Source organism: Camelina sativa, chromosome 3 (genome assembly GCF_000633955.1).
Source record: "Camelina sativa cultivar DH55 chromosome 3, Cs, whole genome shotgun sequence".
Classification (NCBI taxonomy): domain Eukaryota; kingdom Viridiplantae; phylum Streptophyta; class Magnoliopsida; order Brassicales; family Brassicaceae; genus Camelina; species Camelina sativa.
The window spans coordinates 6,207,001-6,226,842 of record NC_025687.1 but is presented as its reverse complement, the minus strand read 5'-3'; the positions used below and the strand labels follow the sequence as shown (position 1 = coordinate 6,226,842).

Below are 19,842 nucleotides of genomic sequence, written 5' to 3'. Positions count from 1 at the left end.
TTTCATCGTTTGGTCTAAAAAATGATGTGTTTGTGATAAACCTATCATTTTAATGGACACAATTCATCAGTGCCACATCAGTGACCATTCCCTGTCTTCTTTGTCAATATCTAACATAATCATGCACAACTTGTTGAACTATTTGAAATTTTATAAGTTTCTAAAAACAATGTTTTTCTTTATCTTTTTACTTTGAATAATTTGACGGTTTTTTCTTTTTATGTAGGCATATTTGGGATGACTTTATTTCTTATTATCTCAGTAGCCGACGCCAATACAATGATTGATACTTCACAATTTCATATCGAAAAAGCTAATTAGAAGACTTGAATAGTCATCCCCATGATCAAGAATAACTACTTTATTATAATATAATAGTCATGCCCATGGCCATGATCTAGAAAACTTGGAAGAAACGAATATTACAACAAAATAAAACCACATAATCATGGCTTAGGCTGTGTTCGCCAAGCTTAATGATTGATTTTTTTTCACTTAAGACACATTTTGTCTAGTTATCGTAAGAAGTAAGACTTAAAGTTTTTTTACATCTAAAAAAACTACATTCGGAACCAAACCGAATTGAAAAGGAAAATCGATTAACCAGAAATTTGTTAAAATATGTAAAAGTTAAATCCAAACCAAAACCTAAGACATATCAAACTAAATCCAAAGAAAATATTTAACCTCAAATCAAATATATATTCTTGATAGTTGAAAACAAAGCACTCAAAAACGAAAATTCTTAAGCTGAAAACCAAGTTTTAAAATATATATCTGATAAACCGAAAACCTCAAAAAACCAGGATATATATGTAGTAAACCGAAACTGGATTAGACTCTCTCTCCAAGTATCATATATGCCTCCATGGCCTCTCAGCGAGGCTCACACAATCACCATGTCTAAAACAATCGACGAGATGATCGATTGTTAACCCTGCAGCCTGCATGAACGAGTGTACAATCACTGGACCGACAAATCGAAACCCTCGTTTGATCATATCTTTGCTAATTATCTCAGCCTTGGGAGATCTCAATGGTACATTTCTTGGATACTTGAATTTGTTAATGATAGGTTTGTAATCCATAAACCCCCACATGAAGCTGCTGAATGATCCAAATTCCTTAACCACCTGTAAATATAGCTTTCTTAGGTTCCATTCAATGATAATAGAAAATAAATAAATTAAGGTATATATGGAAAAATATAAAAGAAATTATAAAGGGCTAGTTAGCAAAACTGGGAAAAGGTTTAAAACTTGCCTTGGTGATGCATTTGGCATTGTCGACTATACACCTGACTCTACTCTCTTGTAACATTATTGCTTTGTTTGATGCAATCTCTGTGATCTCTTTCTCTCCCATTTTGGCTACCAGATTTGGGTCAAACTCACAAAACGCCTCTCTAGTTTAACAAATTATGAAAATATATCCATAAATTTCTATCTACATGTATAATGTAACAAAATGCGAGAGATTTTACCTAAAGAGTTCTTTACGTTTTTGAATCTCAGTCCAATTATAGTCCATTAACATCCCCGACATGGCAAGGAACTCAAAAAGCAGGCTGTTTTAAAATTACAAAATCACCATGCAATTAATTTTCTTCGTGCAACACTGAGTTAAATATAAGCATATAGTATATAACAAGAGCCTCTTTTTGTATGCATATACGAAATTAATCTCATAAATTTGTGTTATCATACTTATCATCATAGACAGGGACTCCCCATTGCTGGTCATGAAACTTTACGTAGGCTTCATCTACAAAAAAAATATATACAACATTAATTTATTAAGATATATACTTAACTTATATAAACATCACATACATATTCATAGTGGAATTTGATTTAGTTTAAACACATTATTGATTATCTAATTAACTTGTATGATTCTATTTAGCTATAATATTAGATTAGGAAATTAAATCTTGATCTTACCACTTTTCTTGGTGATCCAATTGCACCTCTTTGGTTCATCACTATTGAAATCCAGGCATAGTTGTTGTTCTAGTTGTTGCGGAATATTTTTTGGAACAATTTTTTCTCTTCTGCGGGGAGATGATATTAAACCAAGTGCTAGAGAGATCTTTTGTTCCAACGTGGAATTTGAATCCGTGGAGACAGAATCGGTGGAGTTCTGAGAGAGTGATAGAGATATAGAAGAGAGTGAGAATGAAGAAGAAGTACTTCGTTGAAGCGTGATTGGGTAAATCCTCTTTAAGTGTTTCGCAAAGAAGTTAGAGTTTTGCTTAGTCTCCTTGTCTCTTACACTCTTCCTTTTCTCCACGATTTCTCTTCTTTTAGGACTTGCGTTGTACATCTTGATTTTGGGGTAAGTCAAAACAAGAAAAAACCAAATTACTTATAGGAAGAAGGAAAGCAGTGCACCATAAAGTGGAGGTTCTAAGTTAATGCATGTGGTTACTAGCGATGGAACTAATTACACCTAAGTTGGTGACATGTGGATTTCATGTTTGTGAAATTTTACCATATTTGAATATTTTCCGCACTGATATATTACGAAGAAACGTCAAAAATTCATATATATAGTCTTCTCTTCTTCTTTTTTTTTTTAATAGTGAAAGTTTATTAAAAGTTGAAAAGACATGTAGTACGAGTTTTTAAAAATTTAAGCTGTTTTTAGCTCTAATGCATGTATCAAGAAAGGTGTGACAGATAACCAAATTGGTGAAGTGATCCATCTTATTACCTTTTCTAAATCAATTTTCTTTTAATATTTTTTATTTGTTGGAGTTCTCTTTCTATACTTGACTTGAAATACTAATTGACAGACGTATAATCAAAATTTACATGATGTTTTGTATCGTTTTTGTGATGGAAACTAATCTCGGTCTGAAGTTACAAGAAAACAGAAGAACGAAACCAAAAAAACAATGTCGGTATATGATGGTCTTATTAGATTTAATACTATACTTGTCTTAGTTGTCTAGCTAGTTGGCACTCAGCACTATGATCTTTAGTGGAAACTGTGATTATTGATATGGTTACGATGAATTAAAAATAATTGTAAAACAGATTATTCTTAACTTCTACTCTTTGCTGTTGCATGCTCATTTCTAAGAAATAAAAGAAATGAACGTTTCGCCTATTTTAGACAAAGAACTCTCATCTTTTATTCTTTCCTTATGTAATTTGTATTTTATTTCGCGTATGTGTTACTTTGTTAAATTATAGTTTATTTTTATGCATATATCATCATCATTGTAATGATTTTTGTAAACCAGCAATTAATCAATTTTGACATAATTTTGAATTTTCTCTACTCTAGTTACTTTCTAAATATTGTAAACCGGTAAGAAAGTTGAACCGGAACAAAATTGATCCGGTTATTTAAAACCGGAATTAGGTTTAAAAATTAGGGTTAGTTTGCAATGTAATAAGTTTTTGAAACTTAATATGCTTTCTAGTACAAACACTATTCAAAATTAGAGAAATCATCCATTTTTAATGTGCCTCTAATAGAATATTTGTAAGATAGGATAATTGAATGAATTTAAAAAATGACAAAAAAGGGCTTTTCTCATCTTCTCACGTCTCTCTCCACTCTCTCTCCAACTCTACTGTATTTGTTATTTTACTGTGCAAAGTGAATTTTTTTTCCGTATCTTTGTTCTTTCTCCATCTCTCTTTGCTTCTTTCTTAGCTCCCTCACCCGATTCATCAATTCACAGAATTTAATCACTCACCATCCCATTATGTCACTCTTTCTCTCTCTAGATCTCTCTATCTCTTTCATTTTTGGTGATAAATCTGTAAATTAATTGTTGATCTGTGGGTTTTGGTTAAGTTGAAAGAGGAATATGAGAATTAAAATTAGTAAATCGAAATTAACAAAAAATTACAGAGAAACAGCGTTAGGTTTTTGGTGGGGAAGAAGAAGTGAGGAGCATAATTACGATTTTACCCCTTTTTTTTAATTAAAAGTTGTAAAAGATAAGATATTGTGGTTGGAAACTAGGTGGATGAAGTTTATTAAATTGCTGAGGTAAAACTTGTTTCCTCGCTCGTTTATAACTTTTGAAATTCATAGAAAATTAATGGAATATTAAGTAGATTACGTATAGTGGTTAATTAATTCACACTACGTCCTATTGATTCAGGTTTCTAATTACATAAAAGCCGTTACATTGTCTCATCTGTGTTTAAAATCCATTATCTCTTAATCCTTTTGCTTGTGTTGGAATCTAATTTTAATTGTTTTTTCAGATAAAACTGAATTGATGATTTAAGTGGAATAGAAAATCATGGATATATACAGATAAAAATAATTTAGTAGAAATATGTAAAGATTAAAACTATTCATAAAAAAACAATCCAGTAATAAAAGTGTACAAATAAAAATCATCCAGTAGTAAAAGTGTGCATATAAATATAATCCGGTAGTAGATGTGTATATATAAAAACCATCCAATTGTAAAAGTGTACATATGAAAACAATCCAGTAGTAAAGGTGTACTAGATAAAAGCCATTGAAAAGTAAAAATGTACAGATAAAAACAATCTAATAGTAAATGTGTACAGATAAAAATCATCTCGTAATAAAAATGTATATATAAAAATAATCTACTAGTAAAGGTATAAAGATAAAAATCATCCAGTAATAAAAAAAAATATATATCTATTAGTCAACGCAGATAAAAATCAACCAGTGGTAAAAGTGTGCATATAAAAATAATCTAGTAGTAAATGTATTCAAATAAAAATCATCCAGTAGTCAAAATGTACAGATAAAAACCATCAACTAATAAAAATGTACAGATAAAAACAATCCATTAGTAAAAATGTACAAATAAAAACCATGTAATAGTAAAAATGTATATGTAAAAACAATCCACTAATAAATGTGTAAAGATAAAAACTATCCAATAATATATATATATATATATATATCCCTTAGTCAATGTAGATAAAAACCATCCTATAATAATAAGCATATACAAATATATATGTGTCAGTCGAGTAATTGTCAGTAGTGAAAATGTTGGATTTAGGATGTATTTAACAACAAGTTCATTTTTTCTCAAGTTAAATAAATTCATGATTTTCATTATTAAATAAGTTGTATAATATCATGATTGTTAAGAATTGTTAAAAAAAAAGTATAGTAACATAGTGGTAAAATCGTTTTCAAATACTCCAACCACTTATGTTCGACCCACATTGGTCTTTTTTCTTTTTAACAATCTTTAATTAAATCAAATGGGTAAGATCGTAATTTCTCTGTAAAGGTAATTCTCGACTCCGTCCCATTCACCAGCCATTATATTGTCTTTAAAGTACCTCATGTTGAAGAAAAAACCCAGACTCCTTCTTCAACCTAGTTGAAAAAACCACACATCGTAAGCCTGAACAAAATCCAAAATTCAGACGACAAAAAAAAAATAATAATAAATGCAAAATTTTAACCATGTTTTGTAGGATTATATTCGGAAAAAAACTCAAATCATTTTTTAGATAAAACGCATTGAACTAATAATTGTGATTAAATACAAAATACAAAATAAAAAAATCACAATTCGGTTAACACTAGTAGCTCAACGCTAATTCCAGAACAAAAAAAAAAAACCAGGAGCAATGAAACCAATTAAGTATTAGAAAAAAAAAAAAGAAAAGAGGGATTAAACAAAAACGGTGAAGAGTATCTTTGAATTGGGATTTCAATCAATGAGAGATGGAGAAAAATAAAGAAAATCAGATAACTGGCCAACTGGGTATATGAATATTCAATTGGGTGAAGAATCAAGTGTGTAGGAGAGAAGGAGAGACACAACTAAGATGAAAAGTCAAAAGGGAGAAACATATACATGGATACGTTGTGGCTTAATCTCCAATCCACCATCGACCCATTAGAATTCAGCACAGATTTTTGGAAGATTACTATGATCGTAGACAGGAAACTAAGCATTTCTTAATCTTTTTACGAGAGAAACATTAACGAAGAAGATTAAAAAAAAAAAAAAGGAAAAAACTTATAATTCCGATAGCATCATTCGTAAATATAATATATAGGTGAGGGGTTAGACTGTAAAGTAAATAGTGTCAAATAGTGTTGAACGTGTATTTTGCCAATTATAAATAGTGAATGTATGATATTGTGTTTCATAAACTATCATTCTCTTCTCACTTATCCACTAAATCATCCTTTCTCTCGTAGATGGATTGCATCCAATTCAAGCAAAGTATGTCGTATCCTCTCTCCGTTCTCTTCTCTCTTATCCACTAAATCATCCTTCTCCGTCGCAAAACTCGACGATGAGTCATTACCCACAACCAATTCCACTTCCGGTCACAGAGACTTCTACCAAGAGATTCTCTCTGGGATGAAGAAGATTGGGTTCCGTGAGTTTCTTCACGGGCATCACTTCCGAGGCTTGGTTTCGGAACTGAGAGATGTTCATGTCGAAGAGATCATGGCTGAATTGATGGCTGAAAGCTCAGATCTTTCGGTTTGGTTTTTCAAAGAGCTGAGAGATATTTATGGGTTTCGTCATTCCAGTTTTTCTACATTGTTGGTTTCACATATTTTTGCTGGTCAGAGACGTTTCAAAGAGCTTCAAATGGTTCTGGAACAACTGCTCCAAGAGCAAGGCAAGTCTTTCTCATTTCTTTTGTCTTCAAGACTTGTGCCAATTACTGGAGAAAAGAGGAAACTTTAGCGTTTTCATGAATCTGATTTATTGCTTTAATTTCCCATGATTTGCTTTTAGGTTGTGGTTCAGCTTCTTTGATTTGTAAAGTTCTCTCTAGTCGCTTCAGAAAGTGAGAATTACACAGGAGTAGTTTGGGATATGTTGTTGTTTACTGCGTCGAGATCTAAATTGGTAGATGATTCTCTCTATATCTTGGAAAAGATGAAGGATCTCAACTTGAAAGTGTCAACACAGTCTTACAACTCTGTTTTGTATAGTTTTAGAGAAACAGATAAGATGTGGGACGTGTACAAGGAAATCAATGATAAGAACGAGTACACGTACTCAACAGTTGTAGATGGTTTGTGTAGGCAACAAAAGCTAGAGGATGCAGTTTCGTTCCTCCGAACTTCAGAGCGGAAAGATACTGGTCCCTCTGTAGTTTCTTTTAATAGTATAATGTCAGGTTACTGTAAATTGGGTTTTGTAGATATTGCCAAGTCGTTTCTCTGTACAGTTTTGAAATGTGGATTGGTTCCTAGTGTATATAGTCACAATATACTCATCAACGGACTCTGTCTAGCTGGTTCTGTCGCAGAAGCTTTAGAATTGGTTAGTGACATGAATACGCATGGAGTGGAACCTGATTCCGTGACATACCATATTCTTGCGAAAGGGTTTCATCTTCTTGGTATGATCAGTGGTGGGGTTTTGGAGGTTATTCAAGATATGCTGGATAAAGGTTTGAGTCCTGATGTTATTACATACACAATATTACTATGTGGGCAATGTAAATTAGGACATATTGATATGGCTTTAATTTTGCTGAAGAATATGTTGTCGAGGGGATTCGAGTTTTGCAGTATCATCCCCTACAGTGTAATGCTCAATGGTTTATGTAAAGCAGGACGAATCAGTGAAGCTTTGTCCTTATTCTATGATATGGAAGCCAATGGTCTGAGACCTGATCTCGTGGCATATTCTATTGTGATTCACGGCCTCTGCAGGTTAGGAGAATTTGATATGGCTGTTTGGCTTTACGACGAGATGTGTACCGCCGAAATTCTTCCGAATTCTAGGACACATGGTGCTATATTGCTTGGTTTATGTCAGAAAGGCATGTTGCTTGAGGCAAAAGCGCTTCTGGATTCTTTGATTTCAAATAGTAACACACTGGATATTATTCTGTACAATATCGTCATTGACGGGTATGCAAAGTCTGGTTGCATCAAGGAGGCATTACAGTTGTTCGAGGTAGTGATTGAGAGTGGGATAACTCCTAGCGTTGCAACTTTCAATTCTTTGATTTACGGGTATTGCAAAATCCGGAATATAGCTGAGGCTAGAAGAATCTTAGATGTCATCAAGTTATATGGATTGGTTCCAAGCGCTGTGAGTTATACTACACTGATGGATGCATACGCTAACTGTGGAGATACTGAAAGCATAGATGAATTGCGCTCGGAGATGAAAACAGTAGGAATCGCAGCAACCAATGTCACATACTCAGTGATTATTAAAGGACTTTGCAGCGGCTGGAAAATCGAAAAATGCAACCAGGTACTCAGTGACAGGAAACTCGCAAAATGCTACCAGGTGCTCGGAGACATGGAATCTGAAGGTATAACTCCAGATCAGATCACTTACAATATAATTATTCAGTATCTATGCAGAGTTAAACATTCAACGGAAGCATTTGAGTTCTTGAAAAAAATGTATTCTTGGAATCTTGTTCCTACGCCTGCTACTTATAATATTCTAATCGACAGCCTTTGTGTCTACGGTAACATAAAGAAAGCTGACAGGTTTTTCTATTCACTCCAGAAGCAGGGTGTTAGTCTGTCCAAATTTGCTTATACCACACTGATCAAGGCACATTGTGTAAAGGGTGACCCTGAAATGGCAGTGAGTCTATTTCATCAGCTGCTGGACAGAGGATTCGATGTTTCCATCAGGGATTACAGTGCGGTGATCAATCGTTTGTGTAGGAGACATTTAGCAAATGAGAGCAAACTCTTCTTCCGTTTAATGTTATCCCAGGGTATTTCGCCTGACTTGGACATTTGCCAAATGATGATCAGTTCATCAGATGAATTGCTGTCCTGGACCATCAAATCGGGTTTGTTGCCTGATCAATAAGCAGTCAATGTTTGTCTGTTGTCCCATCTTATCTGCTAACTGCAGAAGGCACACTTTCAGTAGAGAAACTGTTACATGAGGTAATTGTTATTACTATACTCTTACTGTAAAAAAGAAGCCCACATAAGTTTCATAGTTAGTTATCTGATGATGTTCTATTCCCGTTTCTCAGTGTTCCAGTTAACAGAATAGTCTCGGCTATTGGATAGTATCATCAGGCAACAGTGTTACCACATTAACTTCCTTGAAGGATTGCGGTAAGTGATGCTTCTTAACCATTTGCATAGTGCTCTTTACATATACTTTCCCTTTTTTGTCAAGTTTGAGTTTTTTCCCAACCCAAACGCATATGTCTTGGTCGTTTTGCTGCTTGAGTCTAACACTGTTTTCGTCAGGTTCTTCTGGAAGGTAAAATCATCCCCAGATTTGCTTGAAACGGGCGGGGAGTCGAAATGGTCGGGTCAGTGACAACAACCTCAATTATAACCTGATTGGTAGCGAATAAGAGTATTTGATGGAAGTGGACAAAAGGGTTACTTCAGTTCTGTGAGGGTATAGGGAGTCGGAGCCCACTCAACTACAAACCAAGACGGGTGAAAATACATAATCTAGTTTTGTAACCAAAAAAGCTTTTTCCATTTTTCGACCAGATATAGCTAAGAATCTTACTGTGAGTCTGTCACTTGAATGTTTTGATGGTCTTGCTCATTTAAGAGCATATATCTTGTCTGTCTGAAAAACATTAATTTGTTTGTACCAAGATCAACACACATAACTTTTAGTGAAGGAACTACATTCGTTCATTATGTTTTGGACCGTTTTCTCAGAAGATTTTCGGATGTACGAAGACTATGCATACAGTGTCCACAAGAAGAAAATAAAATCAGAACTTGAACTTGATAATTGTAAATCACAAACATGGTAAATTGTTTATTGTACGGCATCGACAAATGAGAGAACACAACTAAGTTACACACTTATACTATACGTACCACTTTTCATAGAAAACTTTAGAACGATCGATGTTACAAAAACAAAGCTCACTGTTACCCATGATATATATGTATTTTGATATCTTATAATATTAATATTGAATAATAATGGAGCACTTTATATGAATATGACAAATTTGATCAGTTGTTCTTGGGAGGATGGTGTCTTGGTTTCCAGTAATCAGCAGTGTACGCAACGAGATCATCCTCTTCCTCAACAGTTGTCTCTTTCTTTGTTGGCTTCTTCATCATCATCTTTGTCGTTTCCTTACTAAACTCTTCTCCACTTCTTCCTCCTATTTGCACCTTCTTCATTGCATCACCATCATCATCAAGATGCTTCTTAACCTGCTAGTTATTATCATCAACCTTATTAGATTATTTACATGTATATGTATGTCGTCGAAACTTAAACTACTGAGGTATAATGCAGTCCCTATGTGAAATTCGCAATTTTTGCCTAATTTGGATATTGATTCCATAAGTATTCATTGCTCAAGAAATTAAAACACCTAAAAGTAATTTTTAGGGGAACACAATAATACTAATACCTTTGCATTTGAAATATCGTCAACTCTTGGCACTTCATCCTCGTGTCCTGATGAAAAAAAGAGGACATACTTTATATAACTGCATTTTTACTATAAACCATGCATGCAAGTATATATAATTCATGCAAAATGGGAAAAATGAATAAATAGCTTTTAGAATGTTCGATTCTCATAATGCATGTTTTTACGTATAATTCATAAATTATGAGTTATATAATTATTTCCAATATTCACGACATTCAAATTTTAGTGATTGAAATATTAGAGAAAATGGAAATAAAAGAGAGAGATGAACCATGAGGAGAAAATCCAAAGGAGAGGCAAAACAATATAAGAATCAACAAACACAGAAAGCTCGAAGTGATATTGGCCATCTCTTATTTTCTTCTCTTTGATACGAAAGCGCTCTCAAAATATGTTATGAGATCAATTTACGAAAGAATGATGAAGTATAGAAAAAGATTAACTAGTGTTTATATAGGGGAAGAAAAACACCCAAGACCAAGAGTATGCCAAATCTAATCTACTTACTTTACTATAAGCCATGTGTCTCTATTGGGAACCTGCCATGCATAGATATTGGGACATGCGTAAAATTACCGAAAGATGTAAGAAACTGTGAACTACGTACAACATGAGATCCAAGTTCACACCCATAACTAAGTGAGCCAACCCAACTAGCTAGATTAAAAAAATATATATATCGAGTGAATGAGCATAGTCTATATTTTATTAAAATGCCATAGTAAAAATATAAATATACTTTTGTTATTTCGAAATAAGCTTACAATACTATCATAAAAACATATGGCCGAATGATGTAAAACAAAAAAAAAATTATTTTGTCGAACTTATAGAATATCTTAAAGAGAAACATCTTCTTGACCAAATACATTAAAGAAAAGGGTGTTTATTAAGTCAAAATGATGTACGACCATTCAAGAACATTGCTTTAAAAAAAAAAATTAGTAATGAATTGCTTGGAAAGTGGAACTTAATTAAGAAAAAGGAATATATAGTGCATAAATGCTCGGGTTAACACATTAATCTATTTTGTGTAAAGCATTTCCAATCTCATTTTTAAATCGGTAGAAATCTCATAATCATTAATCAAATTAATCGCTAGAAGTGCCATTCAGGATGAGCTTTTGGGTAAATGAATACTTTGGAGCCGGCCAGAAAGAAAACTAGCCAGAAGACACCACAATATATAAGTATACTTTGCCTTCCAAATGGTATTTACATAATTTATTTTCCTGGAATGAACTTTTGTGATCTCCGAGTTTTTTTTTTCCCTCTCACAAGTCACAAATACACATGATACTGAAAAAGCAAGAATTTACGTTGGGTAGCCCAAAAACATCGAATAAAGAGAAGAAACATAACGTAAAATGCAATTCACAGATGTGCATGTTTTGTGTTGGTCTCTTACTATATTACCACTTTTCTCAGGTTCAAGAACAATAAAAGTAAAACTTGCTCAATTATCTATACTAAAATATAAACACACCCATAAACTAAACTATAATATATTTAATACTGAGTCCTAGCTAAAATTTGTTAAGTCAAGTAAAAACATGAGTAGATTAGCTGTATGACTTTCAAGTTGCCACTAGCTAATTACATGTTTAAATATTTTATTCATAAGTTTTACTTGACAAAAAACCACAAATTCTAATCGGCAGATCGAAGGAAGTCGGTCAAATATGAGTTATTAATTAGTTAATGGACCGTAAGAAACATATCATGATGAATCAGTGGGTGTGGAATGTAACCTATGGTCTATATAACTTCCATAATTGGAATTTGTGTATATTTGTTAGTATCAATATTGTGTATGCTGTTTCTCCCACATTGCACCAAAATTTACGTACCTAATTGCTTTACCCGATCAGGAGTTCATAACATAATATTTTTTTTCTTAGTATCATTACAGTAGATCATCTGGAGTTAATTCGATTAAATCATTAGTCTGTAATCTGTGTGAAACTGCAAAAAAGCTTAATAATCCGTTTTTTTCACTTTTATAATACTACTACTGTACTACAAATTTGAAGATGATTTGAGCCATGTAACCTAATATTGAGCCATGTAACCTCATCAGGTTTTAAAGAAAATTCAGGTAAATAGGAATATGTTTTACGAAAATTCATCAGGTTTAATCAGCACCGTCTTAAACTTAAACGGGACCTCTGTCCAATTAAAAAAAAATCTAAAATTCCTTAATGAATTTTTTTTTTGAAAAAATTGGACCCTTTTGCTTAAATTTTTTTTTTGAATTTTGTGATAGACCCATGGTATTTGCCTACTCTGCCATGGGGTAGAGACGGGCCTGGGTTTAATGAAAATAACTGGCACTACTAACTTGTACACACATAGAGAAAGTCTTACGTAAAACTGGTTTGATGATTTGAGACCTTATAATGGGCTATTCGTATGCATATAGGCCCAATTATACGGACGCGTCATGTCGTTAATTAAGCATGCAATGATGGAAATAAACAAAATTTGAATTTATAATTCGTTAACCCCATAAAGATATTGCTCGTGTAATTCCAAAAGAGAAGATTGATTTGAATTTTCCTTAAGTAATGATGAGATTTAGCTTTCTTTCCCTCCAAACGAATAGATTACTAATTAATTTAGAGTTATCTGTTCTCCACTACACATCATTGTTTCCCTTTATTAGATTATATTTTATATTCTTTCATTGATTAATAAATAATTTGTTCATTTTTATAATAAAGTAGCATCTAGAAGACTTGAACACTGAGCGTGTGTATCCTCATGTATGTCTTTTTATACTGATAAGTAAAGTAACATCCTTATTTATGTTTTTTACGACTATCTTATGACAGTTGACACTTGACATAATGTTTGGCTTTTACGATTCTGAAACATGATTATGAAGGTCAAACGCATTTTGCTATATACTTATATATGGTATATCACTTCCAAATTAATAAGAGAAACTTATAAAAGAATGAAAGAGAAATATTTTGCATAGTTTAAGGAAATTAATATAGTATGTTAAGCCTTAATCTTAGCCATATATATTTAGATGGAAACTTTATATAAAAAGAAAGAGCATTTAAAGGGGAAAACGTAGAATTTATTTCTAACCATATTATGAATAAATAAATTAATAGATTATTGCATAGCATCTATCATTATCGCATAGGCCATTCTATTTTCAAAAAACAAAAAAAAAAAATCTCAAGTAAAATGGGAACTGCGACGTCGACGATGGCTGCGAAGTTTGCTTTCTTTCCACCAACTCCGCCGTCGTATACGGTGGTGAGAGACGAATCTACGGGGAAGATGAGGATATCGACGAACATGCAGCATCATCACCTCAGAGATGAGGACATCGAAGTTGTGAAGATACGGACAAGAAGAGGGAATGAGATCGTGGCGATGTATGTGAAGAATCCAACCGCTAAACTCACCGTTTTGTTTTCTCACGGCAACGCCGCCGATCTTGCTCACATTTTCTACATCTTCGCCGAGCTAATTCAACTTAATGTCAATATCATGGGGTTAGTTTTTATATCTGCATCACATAATAATGTATTAATCCATTAAGTTCACTTGTTTTGATTCTAGGTTTTTGTTCCATTCTATATTTTGAAAAGGGACAAGATTTTATTTAATCCAAAAAAAAAGTGATGGTGCATTAGTCATCACAAAATTTTTATTTATGATTTCTCAATATTAGGTTAATTAGTTAGGATAGCATAGGATTCCAAATTGTATTCAATAAAATAAGTACTTTTAACCCCCTAAAAAAAATATTTCGTCAAATGTCTTAGCTAGCTGTTTTTTCGTTTGTTGTCAATTTTTTATGTAAGACACATAACTTCTTTATAATTTATTAATAATTATATATTTTTTGAAAATTTAGGATGGTCTATTTTACTACTGAGACGACCGAAATTTATAGTAATTTGGGTTCTAACAATATATATGGGTTCTGTGATGATAATTGCAGATATGATTACTCAGGATATGGGCAATCTTCTGGTAAGGTAAGTCATATATTCCGATTATTTTAAATAACGCTTGGAGTTAGCGCGTGTGATTTAATTTGGATCGTAATTTTGAAAGCCAAGCGAGCAAGAGACGTACGCAGACATAGAAGCAGCTTATAATTGGCTAAGAAAGACTTATGGTACAAAAGATGAATGTATCATTTTGTACGGACAATCCGTTGGAAGTGGACCGTCCCTTGAGCTTGCTTCTCGTCTTCCATGTCTCCGAGCACTTGTTCTTCATAGTCCTTTTTTGTCCGGTCTACGCGTCATGTACCCTTTCAGACATTCCTTCTCGTTCGACATTTACAAGGTTTGATCCTTCTTTTATTATATTTTCTTTAAAGGAGAGATCTCAGCATCGATTTGTGACCTAATATTGAGTCTCTAGCTAGAGCTTTGATTTCTATCTAGTTAAGAAACTAGTACAGTCTAGGATCGTATTATGTGATATTTTATAAATTACTTGACAGTATAGTTTCTTAATTATCTTCTAAATATCTTTTTCTTAATTAGAGTTACATTATTCTATTAGAATATCAAAATATTGACATTGAATATTATAAGTTTCTTTAATTTTCTAAAATTTAAACATCATAGGCAAGTACATCTATTAACAACTTCATGGGATCAATGATCTTTACATCTATAAACGATTTGGTATGGTAAACCTTTATGGGATCAATGATGAGTGTGTAAAAATATAAGATATATGATTTTAACATATATACCCCCAAAATAAGGATAATCTCATTGGTTTGGTACTGCAGAATATTGACAAAATTCATCTCGTGGAGTGTCCTGTTCTTGTGATTCATGTAAGTCTATTTTCACATCACAGTATATTGATATACAGTAATCATTCTTATATTTATATATAAGAGATTATAATAACAACTTGGTATAATTCTCCTTGCAGGGAACAGATGACTATGTGGTGAATATTTCACATGGAAAACAGTTATGGGAACTATGCAAAGAAAAATACGAACCCTTATGGCTTAAAGGAGGAGGCCATTGTGATCTTGAGATGTCCCCTCAGTACTTACCTCACTTGAGAAAGTTCATTTCAGCCATTGAGAAGCTTCCAATTCAAAACTTGCGGCGCCAATCACTGGCTGATGACCACAAAAAAGACAAATCAACAAAGAGTAGTAGTTGGATTGGATCTAGGCATAGCACAGAATGTGTTACTGCTAGAGACAGATCAAGAAAGTACATTATTACCGATCATCGGTATGGGAAGGCGAGAAACAGTGTGGATAGCTCCGATCGGGCTAGGAATAGCTTCGACAGGTTAGTAGTTAATTAGTATTTTAACCGTTGATGATCAAATGATTTCATTTTTTTTCAACTTTAGCTTTTGTTACACAGAAGATCTTACTACATAAATCTTTTGTTGTAGGTTGGGCGAAATAGTAAGATCAGTTCGGTTGTGTAATGTTGATTGTGTGAAGAATGCAGTTGCAGAGGTTTAATGATTGTTGTCAGTTGTCACAATATTGTTTTTTTTTTTCCTGATTCGTTGTTTAGACTCTTTGGAAAAGAGAGAAACACATCTTTTGTATGAACATATTTTATTTTCTTTCGAAAACGTTATTACAAATTAACATGTAGATGTTCATATATGATACGATTTAGTTATCTAATAAAAATTGATTAAAATTTTCATTCTCTTAAACTATTTGTCCCGCAGAAATTTATAATGCCTTAGCGCCACGTCATCAGGGCCACATCAGCGCCACATCACAACAGTCGGTAAGTTATTTGACCAAGCTCTGTTGAAGAAGTGTGTGTGCGGCGGAGATAACACAAGCCAGACACAAGTTTCCAAAATCCTCGCCACTCACAGGAGATCTTCTGTTGCAAGGCTACGCGTTCTATATAAACAAACCCTATAACCTCACAAACTTTACACTAAACTCAAAACCATAAAAAGAAACAAAATGGCTTCTACTCATCAAATTTACAAGCTAATGATCATTGCAATACTCTTTCTCTCCTTCACATTAACCTCTCTAGCTGAAAATGCCGAGCTCGCAAGCGTTCCACAATGCAAATCCGGACCACACGCATCGTTTTGTAACAACAGCAAAGAATCGACGAAACTCAAAATCATAGCTATTTTTTCTATCTTAGTGGCAAGTATAATTGGTGTTTCTTTACCCTTGTTCACCCAAGGGGTTCCGGCGTTAGGACCAGACCGAGATCTTTTTGTGATCGTCAAGGCATTGGCCTCTGGAGTGATCTTGGCGACGGGTTATATGCATGTATTACCTGACTCTTTTTATGATCTCAATTCCCCTTGCTTACCAAGAAATCCGTGGAAGAAGTTTCCATTCACGACCTTTATCGCTATGCTCTCGGCTTTGATGACGTTGATGGTGGATTCTTATGCTATGAGTTGGCATAAGAAGAGAATGCTTAAATCACAAGCGAATGTCGTTGAAACCCTAGAGAACGGATCAAAGGAATTGGAGAAAGAAAACGGGGTTATAGCTGCCGATCGCGAGGACGCAAAATCTCAGCTTATTAGGCATCAAGTCATTGCTCAAGTAGGCCCATTATTGTTGATTTCCTTTGTTAAAATTTATTACATTACAATATTTCTTATAGAACCCTAATTTTGAAACTAATCCGTTTAGGTTTTGGAGCTAGGAATTGTAGTGCACTCCGTTGTAATCGGCCTTGCAATGGGAGCTTCCGATAACAAATGTACCATACGTTCTCTCATCGCCGCTCTTTGTTTTCATCAGTTATTTGAAGGAATGGGGCTTGGCGGTTGCATTCTTCAGGTAGCACAATTGTACTTAATAATCGTTTAGCGGAGTATATATAATCGCATTTTACAAACATAAATTCGTCAGCAAAAAATAATTTAGTTTATAATCAAGTGATTATTGTACCAACTCATTCTTATAGATTCTTTTTTTTTTTTTTTTTTTTGTAAGGCGCAATATGGAAAGAAAACAAGCTGGACAATGGGGTTTTTTTTCTCGGTGACGACACCATTAGGGATCGTTCTCGGAATGTTGTTACAAACTGTATACAGCCCCACGAGTCCAACGGCATTGATAGTAGTTGGTGTCTTAAACGCATGTTCCGCCGGTTTATTGAACTACATGGCACTTGTTGATCTATTGGGTGCTGATTTTTTGGGACCAAAGTTGCAAGGAAATATGAAGCTTCAGACAATGGCTTATGTTGCTGTTTTTCTAGGTGCCGGAGGAATGTCTTTAATGGCCAAATGGGCTTAGAAAAATGTTGAAAATTGAAATTGCATGTATGCCAAATTACATAATAATTTCTTAGGTTATTAGGATTATTAGTCCATTCGTAAACCGTCTCACCATTTGTTGAGTGAGCCAATAAAAAATTGTTTTAACTTGAGCCACCTCATGTTTAATAATTTTCTTTAGTAAAATATTATGGTTTTATAGAGAAAAAGTAATTTCAGAAAACAAAAAATATATAGTAGATCTTACGCTCAGTTCGTAAATGAGCAAGTTATGTCAGGATTTCGAGTATATGATTGTACATGTTATTAACTGTTTCACAAAAAAAGGAAGATATAACTAATATCGGTTATAGAGAAAATCTCAACAAACTCCGGATATTTGACCCATTAATTCAATTGTTTGACCCCGCATATCTTTGATTTTATAGCAAGAAAATCTCATAAATTTGATAACAATTAAGCCGGTAATATCTGATTCACGCATATGATTTTCGTATTGCAGTGCGTTTTATCATATTGTTCAAAAAAAAAAAAAAATCTTATCATCTAATTAACACACGTACGTTTTATTCCCTTGGTAACAAATGTTTGATATTGATGCATGCATAGTCCTCATTGTTGTATCTACTGAACTTTTCGTTATTCGTTTACATTATTAAAAAAAGAGAACATTAATTTAGGAGAAAGATGACTTAATTAAGCGGTTGGACTGGTAATTTCTCCACCAAAACCATGGCATCTACATAGATAATCCTTTATCACAACGACAATCAACACAAGCCTCACACGCGATGTTCGTTAAACATTGTGTATTTGTTTTGTTTTGCATCTAAATGAGATTTTGACATCATCCCCCTTGGTTATCTCCGCTGACTCTGAAACTGCCAAAATAAGAATGAAAAACAATGCAATTAAATTTTTTTTAAACTGTACAAATTGTTTAAAGTGGTCGACCAGCAAAATATTGCGTTAACGGTAAAGAAACTAGATATCGGTCGCGGTGAAGACAAGAACGGCCATTAACATAGCCATAATTACGTCAAGATTGTTAATTTTCTCTCTGAATTTTGAGACTGATTCTTTTTGTTGAAAATGAACGGCGCCTTGTATGTAACTTTAGCTTGGTTTGTAACTATTGTAGTGTGACAAAGAACAACAAATATTTGTAGGAGCATGATGGCCTCAAGATGGTCAACTAGAGAGTGATCCCTTTTCTATTTTTGTATGTTTGGAAATATATATTTACTTCCTCCGGGTTTTTTACTTGTTATTAAATTTATGTTTCATATTATTTGTCGTTTTCTATTTACTATACAATTTTATCTATCAAATTTTCAGTTTTATCTTTTACTTTTAGTTTTATTTAAAATAAATGAAATAATGTATCAATGAAAGATAGATCATGTAATGCTAGGAAATTTTTTAGACAATTTCATATTTATCAACTCTAAACAATAACATAATGATTAAGTCTGAACTTCCAGGCAAAGAATTATGTTAACTTATACAGCTGCATATTTTTCATTTAGTATAACGATTTTTTCACCATACTAAAAATCAGATATTTTATTTCATTAACTGAAGGTTTTTTTTTAATTATTATTTTGCATGACAAGAAAACAAAAGATAATTATTGAAAAGAAAATGGACAAATTAATTATTAAGCAGTTAATGGCGCAGCTGTTGACTTTCCACCAAAACCATGGCATCTACATAATCCTTTATCACATCGGCAATCAGTACAAGCTTCACAAGCAATGTTTCTCAAACAGTCCGATTTCGTTTTGCATTTGAATGAAATTGTGATCATTTTCTTCTTAGCCTCCACCACAGAGTTTGAAACTGCCAGAGAAAAAAAAGTCATATTAAAATATTTTTATTGGTATAACAAAAAGGTGAAACTGAATTTGAGGTTGCGAAAAAAAAAAAAAACTAAATATATACAAGTCGCGGTGAAGACAAGAGCGGCCAAAAACACTGCAATGGTTACACGAAAATTATTCATATTTTTCTCCTAGCTCTGAACCGAATTCGTTTGTAGAATTTGAGGTGTGGATAACTTTCGTTTAGTTTGCGATGGAATGATGGAAGAATACAATTATAGGTGTATTATATAAGGCTGGTAAGTATATGATAGATATGCTTGTAAATTTTTAATTAAATTAACATATTTGTTAATAAGGTGTCTTTTTTCTTTTGTCAAACTTTAATAAGGTGTCTTAATTTAGAATCTATG

The 19,842-nt window shown here is 33.2% G+C and overlaps 4 protein-coding genes across 5 annotated transcripts; 3 read left to right on the top strand and 1 right to left on the bottom strand.

Moving 5' to 3' along the window:
- On the bottom strand, positions 344-2,350 carry LOC104772561 (DNA-3-methyladenine glycosylase). Its single transcript, XM_010497162.2, has 5 exons — positions 1,944-2,350; positions 1,707-1,764; positions 1,484-1,567; positions 1,264-1,405; positions 344-1,133 (listed from the first exon to the last, which is right to left on the bottom strand). The coding sequence occupies exons 1-5, from the start codon at positions 2,323-2,325 to the stop codon at positions 855-857; spliced, it is 945 nt and encodes a 314-aa protein (XP_010495464.1). The 5' UTR covers positions 2,326-2,350; the 3' UTR covers positions 344-854.
- LOC104772537 (putative pentatricopeptide repeat-containing protein At1g13630) lies at positions 6,145-9,600 on the top strand. Its single transcript, XM_010497142.2, has 4 exons — positions 6,145-6,614; positions 6,734-8,874; positions 8,967-9,051; positions 9,190-9,600. Exon 2 carries the CDS (start codon positions 6,815-6,817, stop codon positions 8,792-8,794), a length of 1,980 nt encoding a protein of 659 aa, XP_010495444.2. The 5' UTR covers positions 6,145-6,614; positions 6,734-6,814; the 3' UTR covers positions 8,795-8,874; positions 8,967-9,051; positions 9,190-9,600.
- On the top strand, positions 13,454-15,958 carry LOC104772528 (protein ABHD17B-like). 2 transcript variants are annotated; one of them, XM_010497131.2, is made up of 6 exons: positions 13,454-13,876; positions 14,329-14,365; positions 14,445-14,681; positions 15,139-15,186; positions 15,288-15,664; positions 15,774-15,958. In XM_010497131.2, the coding sequence occupies exons 1-6, from the start codon at positions 13,563-13,565 to the stop codon at positions 15,844-15,846; spliced, it is 1,086 nt and encodes a 361-aa protein (XP_010495433.1). In that variant the 5' UTR covers positions 13,454-13,562; the 3' UTR covers positions 15,847-15,958. The 2 variants fall into 2 exon arrangements, with proteins under 2 accessions (XP_010495433.1, XP_010495438.1); XM_010497136.2 differs by having other exon boundaries at positions 13,861-13,876; positions 14,450-14,681.
- On the top strand, positions 16,307-17,653 carry LOC104772522 (zinc transporter 7-like). The gene is made up of 3 exons (XM_010497124.1): positions 16,307-16,923; positions 17,014-17,163; positions 17,320-17,653. Exons 1-3 carry the CDS (start codon positions 16,315-16,317, stop codon positions 17,623-17,625), a joined length of 1,065 nt encoding a protein of 354 aa, XP_010495426.1. The 5' UTR covers positions 16,307-16,314; the 3' UTR covers positions 17,626-17,653.